This window comes from Rhipicephalus sanguineus, chromosome 4 (genome assembly GCF_013339695.2).
Source record: "Rhipicephalus sanguineus isolate Rsan-2018 chromosome 4, BIME_Rsan_1.4, whole genome shotgun sequence".
Lineage (NCBI taxonomy): Eukaryota > Metazoa > Arthropoda > Arachnida > Ixodida > Ixodidae > Rhipicephalus > Rhipicephalus sanguineus.
Genome location: NC_051179.1, coordinates 187767030 through 187779898, shown reverse-complemented (window position 1 = coordinate 187779898; position 12869 = coordinate 187767030). Strand labels below are relative to the sequence as shown.

Here is a 12869-nt window from a genome sequence, read left to right as displayed (position 1 = left end):
ATTGGAACTTGGTGGTTAGTGCCTAATACCGTTTAATGCGTAGTTATGCCGCGTTCAAGGCAGGTATGTTTTAACGAGGTTAACGCATGCAGCCGGAAATACTCGCTCTATCCACACGAAAAATAATCACCTTTGCTCACTGTGGGAGAACACACGCAGCAGCGTCGACATCAAAACCGTAGCTAGCAGAGGAACAAGCTATGCACAATAAAGAAACTGAGAGTGAACAACCCCGCTATGTGCTACGTGTTGTGGGAATCGAGCGCGCCCTTCCCTTTGGCGCCTCGTTCACCAGCTAGCGCGCGTGTTGGCCCCACGCGGCTCGAGCGCCGGGAACCGCCGCTAATCGGCGGTACGGTGACCACGGTGGCAGTGCGAGGCCTCTTTGTCTGGTGCGAGCCATGCGTCGGCCTCCCAGCGCGCGGGCACGCGTCCGGGCATGCCTCGACATGCTCACATGCTCACGCCACCAAGCTAGCTTACGTCACTGCACAACGCCTGTCCTCATTGGCCGCCAGTGACAACGCCCTTCCCCCTTGAGCTCGCTTCTGTCTGGTGCGGGCTTTCCCGCGTCAGATGCTCCCAGGCTAGCACGAGAGGTTGACGCGCTGCTCTAGCAGGCGGCTTCTCGTTCGTGTGCTCGACTGCTGCCCTTTGTGTGATAGTCGTAGCGCCGCTGGCAAGCGTACTCGATCGGTCTTGCGGAGTTCCCTTTACGGCCTGCAAGCCCGTGACTGTCGTACTGTGCTGCATCTTGGGTTAATAAACCCGTGTTGTTTGTTGACCTCCTGCCTCGAGTGCCTTTTCTGCGCCGTGCCGGAGAATCGACGAACCCGGCCGTAGTGTCTTTGTTCGCTGTGGCAGTGGAGAACGTCGCGTCCCTTGCCGGTCGCCTCGTAGGGTAAGCGTCTCGCAAACCTATCTCCACAGTGTGCCACTCGATAGTTTTCGCTACGCGACAGTTGACAGTAGCGCCAGAACACTCAGCCTACCGAGAAGCAGCAAGCTAGCGGAGCGAATTTTGGGGGGGTCACACATATTTACAACCGCTCAGAGGCGATTATCACAGCACTATGGAAGCCTCCATTACAAGGCGTGTAGAAGGACACACTTGGGCGCGTTAACGTGTTCTGCGAACGTATCCCTGGCGCTGCTTCTAAAGTTACGTTTTCCCACGCTGAAACTGACGCGGGCTTGAAAATTCTTGCTTGTGAGGCCGTTTCGGCACAGTTTGGCGCAATTTTTATGCTTTTGGAGCAGCTTGGCGCAGGAAAATGGAATCGTATCAAAAATGCGCAATATGCGCAGCTGTCTCACCCCTGCAGTGTATCGAAACTGGAATTCTTTTGGCTTTATGCATGGCTTCACTGGTGGACATCAAATCATGGTTGCGTGGTATGAGGTTGAGCGAAACCGATGTTAGTGAAATTGGTTATTTTTGCACTGCCGGATTACTATTCGAACATTCCTGTGGCATTTTCTGTATAAAAATAAATCCGTTGGTGAATTTACTTTGAATAAAAGTTGAATTTCAATTTAACAAAGCTTCGATATAATGATGTAAATTGAAGATCTTACCGACTTCGTTATACTGAGGTTTACTGCACTTCAGTAATACCATAAGGGTGGTTGTTACAGATAGAACAGGGCAAGTGTTTCCTCCTGTCTCCGAGCTAGTTGGCTCAGTAAAACAAGTTCAGAGGCCCCAAGGTTAGGTTAGGTCTCACCTCAGCAGGCATGTGCTTGAGAGAGTGGCAGGTGGCTGGGAAAGCTGCAAGGGCCCGGAAGGCCCCTCCCCGCACTACCGCAGCAGCGTCTGGTGTCACAGCCAGTCGCCAGAGGCGGCCCGCGGTGTCCTGTTCGTAGCGTTCATACTCCACCGTAGGCACTGACACCATGGGCACCACGGACATCAATTCACACACAGCACGCAAAACCAGGGGCCTGTGGGAGTGTGACAGTGACATGAATCGCTTAATGACAGCTGCAATGACTGAATTACTGCACTTATTCGTGATGAAAAATTCGTAGGGTGTGCCGGAGCTCCAGCACACCCCTGTTTACGAATTGTGTATCACAAGCTTCCATAATCCCTTGACTCCTGCTATATCTTGCAGTTATTCGTGTAATTCAAGCTCACCTAAAATATCACTCTCTTAAAAAAAGTAGATTAATTGCAGCTTTTGTACTCTCTGTAATGCCCTACAGTGCGTGCCCATGCAAGGCGGGCCATGAGAGATTGGAGCTACACTGCACATGTGCCTTAGGCCACATACACAAAAATATTCAAGCAGAAATTCCCACTCAACAATTGAAACATGCAATAAAACCTCGTTACATGTACCCCAGGCACGTAGGCAAAGGGGGGGCCCGGGGGGCCTGCCCCCCCCCCCCCGAAATTCGTCCAGCCTTTTACATTCCCGGGCAACTTTTTTTCTTTTTACCATGAAAAGACTTTCTTTCGAATAATTAGGCCTTGGGCCCCCCCCCCCTAAGAAAAAAAATCCTGGCTACGTGCCTGATATGTACCCATATTATTATTTAAACATAGTTGTGAAGAATTCCCAACCCAGTCTTCATGTAGCCTGACAGAACTGTGCAATGTGATTACATTTTATCAGGTTAACTGTGCCACTCAGCTGTGTGGCTGCTGCCACAATGCACCGCAAGATATCTGCTCCTTTTTTGTCAATTCTAGAGACCAGCCGACGAAATATTACAATTTTGCATGCAAGTGTGGTGACGAGCCTCCCAAAATGCATGGAAGTGAGATGGTGGCCACCAACAAACATGCCAGTACTACTAATCAGCAACAACCCTATCACGACAGGCATCCTTATCTACCTGCTCGGCAGTGCCTGCGCCAAAGCGCCGCACTAAGCGTACTACACACTTTTAACAGTGAAGCTGCTTAAGATATTGAAAACTTGTGCTCCATCGCAAAACTCCTCAGGTGGGTATGCGCCATAGGAATTGGGCAAGCCCCATTACCGAGTACAGCACGTGCAAGCATTAAACGAAAACTCTCTCGACGAAGAGGAGCACATGAAACACGTGAAAAAGAAAGAGAAAATAGACAGAGAGAGAGAGAAAAAAAAGAGAAAAATAAAGGGAATAAAGACAACAAAAGATAAAAAGACAGGAAAGAGATAGAAAGAGACAGAGAGCAAGACAGAAATAAATAGAAAGAAACATATACAAGAAACAGAGAGAAAAAGAGAAACAGGGAACGCCACCCAGCTCCATTCTTCCCTTCAGGCTTAGCACCACTAGTGCAAAGCTGCCTTCATTTTTTATTAGTTGAGGACCCTAACAAGGTGCTACGCTGTTTCCTGTGTGGGACTGCTGCAAGTGCACGTTATATGCAGCATTCTGTCACCATGGTAACCAAGCAAGACACTTTTTTTGCTGCTCCGATACACATTAAAGAGTACAAAGAAACTTGACTGCACAGACAAACCTACGCTAAATGTGTGCATCAGGACAGCAAGCATCCCCAAAGTGACTGCATGAGCTTAGTAGGCGAGGCATTGCACACAAATAAATACTATGAAGGTCATAAGCAACCTGCATTTTTGCTTAGTAGCAGGTCGGTTTACAGACAGGCTGGTGAAAGCCGACCGAATTATCCACTCTGCCACTATGTTCCTTGTCATAGTTTCAATACGCTGCTTGGTACTGCCACTGTGCTATTGCAGGTTCTTTAACGAGCATCCAATTGGTCAGAGTCTCGTAAAAAGAGAGACATCTTAGTAGGGATGGGCAAATAGTGAGCTTGAGGTTCGAAGCGAATCCGAAGCGAATAATCATTTGGTCGAATAATTTCGAATCAAACAGTTCGAATAGTATTTACCGCATATTATTAAGAAAAATTAGCATTTTTGTCATGACCCTTGCACAATATTTTTAAGGATTGGAACTAGGTATGAGCAGGGGCGTAGCCAGAAATCTTTTTCGGGGGGGGGGGGGGGGGGGTTCAACCATACTTTATGTATGTTCGTGTGTGCGTTTGTATGTGTGCATGCCTATATAAGCAAGCAAAACTGAAAAATTTCGGGGGGGGGGGGGGGTTTGAACCCCCCCAACCCCCCCCCCTTGGCTATGCCCCTGGGTATGAGTGAATGTCACGTTTTTGGTTTGAAATGAAGCAGCCTCAAATAGTATCAAGATTTGAATAGCAGTAGGGTGGAAGTTATAAGTGGTGCAATACATTACAATTTCAATATTACTATACTTAGCGCAAATAAGCCCATATAACACGCTTTTAAACTTTAAAAAATATGTACATTTAACATTGAAGTGTGCCTTCGTGGCAGTGCACATTTCCCCTGGATGGGTTGTTTCACGGCACAGCAACCAGACGCTGCAGTGAAGCCACACTTTACAAGGGGTTATGTGCAGTCAAATGTATACATATATTCGTTCACTTCGAATACTTCGAAATTTCGAATATTATAAATTCGTATTGAAGCGAATTCGAATACTGTAATATTCGTTTGAATATTCGAAACGCCCGCATAGTCACCTATCCCTACATCTTAGTCGATCGCAGTCAGTGTGAAATAATGACGCGCTTCTGGCATTTGAGTGGTGGACACTGCCAAAGAACCACGGAAAAGATGATGCCCAAAAAGATGAGTGTGGCAGGCACGTAGGCAGGGGGGGGGACCCGGGCCCCACCCCAAAATTCGTCCAGCCTTCTATATTCCCGGGCAACTTTTTCTTTCTTTTTGCTGTGAACTTATGCTGACCGGACCTCGTAAAGTGCTTACACCCATTCTCTTATGAAGACCCCTTCCCCTTCCCGCCGGAGGCGACGATGACTGCATTCCGCAGCGGGGTTCTTGAAAGCTTCTGTCAATGGTCCTCGCGGGGCCCACCGCGGAAAACAGGATCTAGCAGCGTCCTTGGGCAGCGGTCACTGTGGAGGCAAGGCGCCGTGCGCGCCCCTCATGGCATGGGCAAAGCGGAGTGCCTATTGTTGATTCCGTTCATGCGACTTTGCTATAGCCCCTGTGCCGGGCCGGGCCAGCCATGCCGTCAGCGGGGCCGCTGCCTCCACTGCTCCCGGGGCTCATTATCGCGTCTTCCGTGAATGACCGCTTGCGGCACTCAGGGAGAAGAAGTGGCAACTACGGGGAACCGTACTGAAGACGCCTGTTACAAGCGTTGAAACACGACCTTGACATCTGGTTGTCAGGCACAGGGGAAACGGGAGCGATGGGGACGGCCAGAGGCTTTTCTGCACAGTGCTCAGAACACTGCGCGTCGGGCATAAGAGATGGCGCGCTTTGTTTGAGATTTGAAATTCCTTGACGCTCCCGCATCTACGGAAAGTTTGCTAGTTGCCCTCCCCAAGTTTTGCGCTTGTGCATTTTCTTGCTCTGCTTTGCCTCAGGAGAGGGTTTTGCGTGGCTCTGTGCCATGAAGGCGGTCGTCAGACCGATACAGGCTGATCGACAATGAAATATGTTGCGTAAATAGTGACAATTGGTTGGGCATCAAGGAGGGGCAGAGTCAGGGCCTATGAAAAGTTACCGCGGGACCATGGTCAAGCGGAGGAAAAGAGGATAGATGAGATCAAGAGAATCGTGAGATAGCTGGACGTTGATCTTGGCGGCTCGGGAGAGATCCCCTCTCGAGCCGCCAAAGTTCGGTCGCTCGAAGTCCTGAAAAAAAATGAATATCTAGGTGCTTGGAGCACGAAGCAGTCCGCCGCGTCGACCTAGGAGAGCCCCCGGACGAATTGGACAGTGACTCGGAGGACAAGCCTCGACCCGAGCCGACCTGAACAACGAGCCCCTAGGCCCGCGACATGGACTCAGTCGTGAGATGAGCCACGAACTTTGCGAAGCGGGAAGCAGCGTATTGGGACATTGCGCGGTTTAATTATTATCTTCACCCTGTTCTGCTGATCGCGTTATTTTATTATCAGTGATATCCTCCTCCTGTATTCTGCATTTTACGTCACGAGTGTTGTATTTCTTTGTTACGTTTTTTTTGTGTAGTGTGTGTCGTGTGAGGAGAGCACGTGCATATGTCATTTGTAATTACTATTAAGTAATTTGCTTGTAAACAAGGAAAGCTCGTTGCCTCTCTTCCTTCCCGGCCCCAGCACAAATCCTTTCGAGTAGAATGTTATTGAGATGCGTAGCCAAGAGGGGGCGAGCAAGTGTAGGTAGTGGCCGCTTGTGGCCACTACCAACACTTGTGGCCTGCCCTCTTTGGCGGTCGATAGGAAGGGGGGATGTCTCATTGCCATGGAAAGACTTTCTTTCGAACAATTAGACCTTGCCCCCCTCCCCCCCTCGAAAAAAATTTCTGGCTACGTGCCTGGAGTGTGGTGTGCAAATCACTCACACATGTGGCAAGAAGGAACAGTGTCTCAGGCCCAAAAGTGATGGCAAATAACATGCAAGGCCACCCAAGTGATTTGAGTTTGATGCAGTTTGACGAAGAGAGACTCCCTATTTTAAGCACACAGTGATGACTGCATATCCCGCTTGCCAAAGCGAAGTGGGCTTCGAACGTTGTAACCACAATGGCCGCAAAATGGCATAAAATTTAGGACAAGCAGAAAGTCAAGGGTAGCAGTCTAGGGAGGACACAAGCAGTCTTCCCTCCTGGGCACAACGTCATTGCAGCTATTCTGCCGACCCTTTGGTTGTGCTCAGATGGCCCTAGCAGAAGCTCTCAATGATACCGACTGCTTGCAAGTGTCACTTGGATTCTCATTTTAAACATTGTTGCACATTCAGACACTCTTAACTGGACTTTAAAAGGCCAGAAAACAGGCTCCATCTTTTTATTTTATTGCGATAGCAATCATACAGACACTCCCGGCGGGTTTTTGCCGTCACCGGAATGTTCAGTATATGTATGTATGTATGTATGTATGTATGTATGTATGTATGTATGTATGTATGTATGTATGTATCTATGTATGTACGTATGTATGTATGTGTGCATGCATGCATGCATGTATGTATGTACCGGGTGTCCCAGCTAACTCGGCCCAAGATTTCAAAGAAAACCATGCGCTCTAGGAAAGTTCTACCTGCTGTATATTAGTGGTAGTCGTGTGTACATACAACCTGTATTCTTTTGATTACTCAGCACTAATTATTTACTTCTATTACCTAACTTTTTTATTCTAGCTAAAATCGAAAAAATATTCATTTTAAGGTGCAAGCAGGGCTGGGCAGTATCGCGATACAAGAGTATCGCGATAGCATTTCAGAGATACTCTTGTGTATCTGTATTTCTGTATCGAGATAGATTTGAAAAATGTATTTGTATCTCAGTAGTGAAATACTTTTATGATGTATCGCTTGTGTCACGATACAATGCAGGACACGGATATCTCGTTACATTTTCTTTTTCTCGGAAATGAGTTTACGCGTGTTTCCAAAACGGGTATGACGTTTTTTTTTCATTTGTTTTTGTGCCAAGACAAGCAAAGGCGCGCTGCCAGTCACCGACAGAAAGGGCGGCGATGGTTTCCCCTCAAGCACAGAAAGGCCCATGTGGTAAAGCACGCGACGCCGCAGACGGCAGAATCGCGAAGGCAGTGTTGTCGGCCTCTGCCGACGAAAGTCGATGTCTCTCAAGGCCAGTGCAGCTCGCCTAGTTTTTTTCGGGTGGCAAGTCATTACTTCGTGAGCCCCACGCGCGGACACCGCCTTGGAACAGAGGCTTTGCAATGCTTCGCGTGCGTTCAGTTCTCAAAGCGGCGGCACTTCTAAAAGCAGTTCCTATAGTCGCGGCGGAAGTGAATAGAAGATGGCTATCTTTGTCGCGCTTTCAGCCACCTCTCCAGCGTGTCAAGGTGCGTTCCTAAGTGATCACAAGCGTGAAACGGTCTTTTGTGGCACCAGGCTTCCCACCGCCGAAGGCGACTTCGCCTGTTGCGGCTTGCTGAAATGGGTGCTGGTAGTGTCGGTGGTGGTGACACCTTTACTGAAGAGTGACCCTTTCGGCCTAGGCGACTAGTGCTCGCTGTAGTTTCTGACGGGGCGCTCTGAGCAGGTGTCGCTGTTTCCACGTCTGTTTAGAGAGCTTGCAGGAGCGACTTGGGAGGGCTTACACCCTGTCACCACCAAAGAACGTGATTTTGGGAAGCCAATTTTTGGATTGTGCAGTTTCAACATATTGGGCTCCATTGCGCGTATGTAAATAAGACGCCGACCGGGTCAGACGGCTGAGGATTCCGAAGATGGGACCGACTTTTCTGAGCGGTAAGAACAACCCACGTGAGGGAGGAAGTGTTTCGATATCTAGATGACCCGAGAAGAGATGTCGCCGCGCTCCAGGGCTATCCGGCTATGACGGCGGTATTTATTCACTCTAACACGAATTTGTGCCCGCCTGCAGCGCTAGATAGACTTTTTTCTTGCGCGAGTCTTGTGTTGAGGCCTAATCGACGCTGTCTAGACGACAGCCTGCTTGAGAAGCTCACACAGCAACCTACTCAGCAAAGCAGATCTTATGCGCAAAGTAAATGCATCCTTTTTTTCAATTCACTGGTGTTCATTAGTGATTCGAGTGATTTGCTTAAACTATGCTATTTCTAGCATAGCTCATTTAGTTGTCACCAAGCATGTCGATTTCGGTGCCAAATGCTTGTTACTGTTGCTGTGAAATAGTGTACTTTTTTTATTGCGATTGGTATGTGTAATTAGGTCATTGTTACTAATTATGTACTTGGTAAGCCGCCCCCCCCCCCCTCTGTGATGTCTTAATGGCGCTGAGGGTACTGTAATAAATAAATAAACTGAAAGTTTCAATGCACTGCAACAATATTTACAGCATTATGCTGCACTTATAAATGCCCTTTGTGGAGTACGAGCATCCTTGAAATAAAAAAAGTATTTTTGTATCTGTATTGCGCTGTATGTGTATTCCGGAATACTTTTTTCATCATATTGCAAAAGTATCTCCGAAATATCCCGTTACGCTAACGGCAAATGTATCTCAGTATCTGTATTTTAGGCTTCCGGTCCACGTATTTCGATATCTGTATTCTGGAATACTTTTCCGAGTATCTCTGCCCAGCCCTGGGTGCAAGCCATTTAAAATAACCCTAGAATCAAGCATCTATTTTGTGCTGAAGTCTGCCTGCTTCTTTTTCTGAGATTAAACGAAAGTGCGCGAAACACGCCAAATATGAAATAGACGCATGCTCATGCGCCGCTACTCGATCGCTTCCAAGCATTCTGTGGTTAACACATGGCTGCGTTCATTCATCATCGCATTGTACAGGGCCTCATGTTTTTTGTTGGACGCGTCAACAGCGTGTTTTGATGTGCGTCTTGTTAACAGCATGAAGCCCTGTAGAATGAATGAACGCCGCCGTGTATCAATCAAAGAACGCTTGGAAGCAGTCAAGTAGAGGCGCCGCGCGTCTTTTTCATATTTGGTGTGTTTTGTGCGCTTTTGATTTTTCTCGACAAACACCAGGTAGCTTTCCACACAAAATAAACGCTTGATTCTGGGGTTATCTGAAGCGACCTACAACTTAATATTTTACTGATTCGAGCAAGAATAAAAAGCTGGCTAATTACAGTTAATCAAGTAATTAGTGCTTAGTAACAAAAAAAATACAGGTTGTATGTACACACGACTACAACTAATATACAGCAGGTAGAACTTTGCTAGAGCACATGTTTTTTTTAGCTGTTAGCTGGGACACACCCCGTGTATATATATATATATATATTGTAATGAAGACAGCGGCGCTCGGGCACGGGCGCATACGCGGCTAGACGAAGAGAAGGACGAGCTGAGAAGAATAGAACAGCCGGCCCGCAGCAAGGGTGCTGTCTCTGTCTTTTCTTCCTTACAATGGCGCAGCCGTCGAAAGGCTTCGGCGAACCCCAGCTGTTAGCTTGAGGCAACGCGTCTTCCAGAGGAACGCCGTCACGCTTCCTCGCTGATGGAACCCGCAAGCAGACCACCGCGGCAAGCACCCACCCCACCACCAGCGGACGGCGTCCAGGCCTCCATTGTGGTTCCAGGGAACTACTTGTCCGGTGACGTGCTACTTCGCGGCAACAATGCGCACGGGCTCCTCTCGCCCAGGGACGGCGTACATGCCTCCTCGCCACCACCTGCCAATCTGTCGGCGCTTCAGGCACCGTCCGTGGACGGCGTCCAGGCCTCCGCGGCGGCTCAAGCCTCCTTCATCGACGCCGCAGTACCAGTTCACGACAAGCCATCGCACGGGTACCGGTTACCTCGGAACGCGGTGACGCTTCCAACGGCAAGGACCCCGGGAATGCCATCCACGCTTCCCGCAGCGACAACGGCTTACTCAGTACTCCATCGGCACCCGAGCCGCTTAGGGGTCCTGTCCAAGCTCCCTCGGACAAGGGTCCTCCTCTGTGAGTACGCTGATCGTGTCATACTCCTCGGACGTCACCACAAGCACCACGCGCGGATCGCCCGAGAGCGCCGCCGAGCTCTCCGCCACCATCGCGCGACTCCGAGTCACGGTGAACGCCTTGGCAGCGCCAATCTCCGTGCTGTGTCCTGCTGCCTTGCCAGCACTGCACTCGCTCAATGCCGCGTTGGCCGCCGCCGCCTCGCAAGACCATGAAGAGAGCTCACCCGAGAGCCGCAGAGAGCTGCCGGTGTGCCCTCACGGAGCTCTCATACCAACTCGACTGGTTGGCGTCGTCATGCCCCGGAGTTTCGCCTACCGTAGCGCCATCACCGGCTCCCTGCGAACTGCCGGAATTCCGCGGCTTCCAAGACGACGCCGACAATTGGGTGGCCACCGTCAACGCTCTTGGAGCTCGCGAGGCGTGGACGGACCAACAGAAATGGTGCGTGGCCATTGACCGCCTTCGTGATGCTGCCAAGCATGGCACAACTACGAAGGCGTGAAACAACAATCCTGGAATCAGTGGTGTGCAAGATTGACTACTGTTTTTCGTCCACTTTTTCATGCGTGCGACCCCCTCCCTGCCGACCGAGCCTATGCCACACACGGGAGTTGCGAGGCACACCACCTCAATGATGCAGCTCGCGTGTCCACGAATCTGCCCTCCGTCGGTGATCGAGCTCACATGGGACACCGCCTGATGACCCATCGGTGCCCTCAAGACCCACGACAGATAGCTTCTCTGGCTGCTCTACAAAAAACGTCGGAACCAAGTGCTGCACACCGCTGCTAGTCTCAGTCTCTGCGCCTGTATCCGACGCCATACCATCACGGAGGGAGGCCGAGAGCACTCCTCATTCAGAGCGGTTGGAGGAGCGGGCCTCAGATTCGACGTTGCTCGAACACGCGGAAATGTCGGCTCCTCCTGTTCTTGGCACGCCTCCAGTGAAGGCACCGGAAGAACCCATCGCTTCCATAGCCGTGCTCGACTACTCACTGGAGCCGCTTCCTCAGCTTCTAGAGCAGTCACCTACTCAAGGCGCACTCGATCGCCTTGTTGTACGGGAAAATAAAAAAATAGGAGTGGCCGTGTTAACAACAGACACCCATCGGGAAGCTCCCAGGACACGCCCATGTTTTCTTGGTGTGGAGGTAAAGGAGAACAGAAAACGTGAGCTCAAAAACAACAAGAAGCACCCTCACATGCTCACAGGAGACGTCCTGAAAGGGAAGGGCCCACAGCACACGACTGGAGACCTACAAGGGATGGAAAAAATGAAGTACAACGTGTCCAATACGCCACCGTTGAGCAAAAGGTCATCCAAGACAAGCGCAAGAATGTTACGCCGTCGCTGCGTGGCCGAGGTCGACCGCCGCGACACAGCCAATGCCCCCCCCAGAATGTTCAGCAGCTAGCCAAGACAAGTCACCACGTACACAAGATCGACCGTCTAGGCACAGTCAATGCCGCCCGCCAGAGAGAATTTCGGCAGCTCGCCATGCAGTGTCGCAGCGTGGCCGTCAGTGGCCTGTGCGAGGCAGCCAATGCCGCCCGCCAGAAGCATCGGTATCTCTAGAAGCAGGCGTCTATGATGGTTCAGGACCCAGGACCTCTGAATGGTTTATTAGAGATGAAACGACCACCGCCAGTGAAGGGTCATTTTTGGCAGGACACCGTGCTCGCAGTGTGGCCGAGTGTAATGAAGACAAGCGGCGCTCGGCACGGGCGCTACGCGGCTAGACGAAGAGAAGGACGAAGCTGAGAAGAATAGAACAGCCGGCCCGCAGCAAGGGTGCTGTCTCTGTCTGTCTTTTCTCCTTACAATATATTATATATATATATATATATATATATAATATATATATATATTATATATATTTCAGTGGGAAAGTTCAGCGGGTACACGTACGAGAAAGCAATTCTATTATGCCTAACGTTTCGGCCATCGCAACGCCTTCATCAGAGAATGGACCAGCAGCGCACTGTTGCTATGGCGATGGCCGGTGCGATAGCGAAGGCCACGGTCTTGGGTCCCCAATTTAAAACTCACTACTAACGGTCGACGACCTTTGAAGCGTGCCCTTCACGCCATCTCACGGGTGATAGTGAACATGCTAAAGCACCTCGAGCTCTGCGTACTGCCAGTGCCAGTGGTAGATGGAGTATATAATACTCGCCGTTAGTATGCTAGCTGGAAGACGTATGCTGAGTGGCAAAGTTGTCTAACGCACCTTGCTGCAGAGCGAGGCGTCGTAGGTTCAAATCCCCGGTCGCGTCGATTGTGGAAGCCACGCCGAGACACATGGATTGGTAAGCTGTGTTGGGTAGGCTGCTCCTGTGTTCGCAGGAGCAGCAGAGTTTGAGAGTTTGGTCAAACGCAGGCAGCGTTGGGTCAAACGCACGAGACGCCACACATGGCAAAATTAAAATTATGCGAGATGCGGGCCATACTGCGTCGTGGCCAGTTGAGTGGACACGCCTACA

The 12869-nt window shown here is 50.1% G+C and overlaps 1 protein-coding gene across 1 annotated transcript in view; it reads right to left on the bottom strand.

Moving 5' to 3' along the window:
• The window catches only part of LOC119390968 (focadhesin), a 395558-nt gene that overhangs the window by 231183 nt on the left and 151506 nt on the right, over positions 1-12869 (bottom strand). The window contains exon 15 of the mRNA XM_037658681.2: positions 1728-1944. Within this exon, the coding sequence (XP_037514609.1) occupies positions 1728-1944 (217 nt within the window). The remainder of the gene's footprint in view (positions 1-1727; positions 1945-12869) is intronic.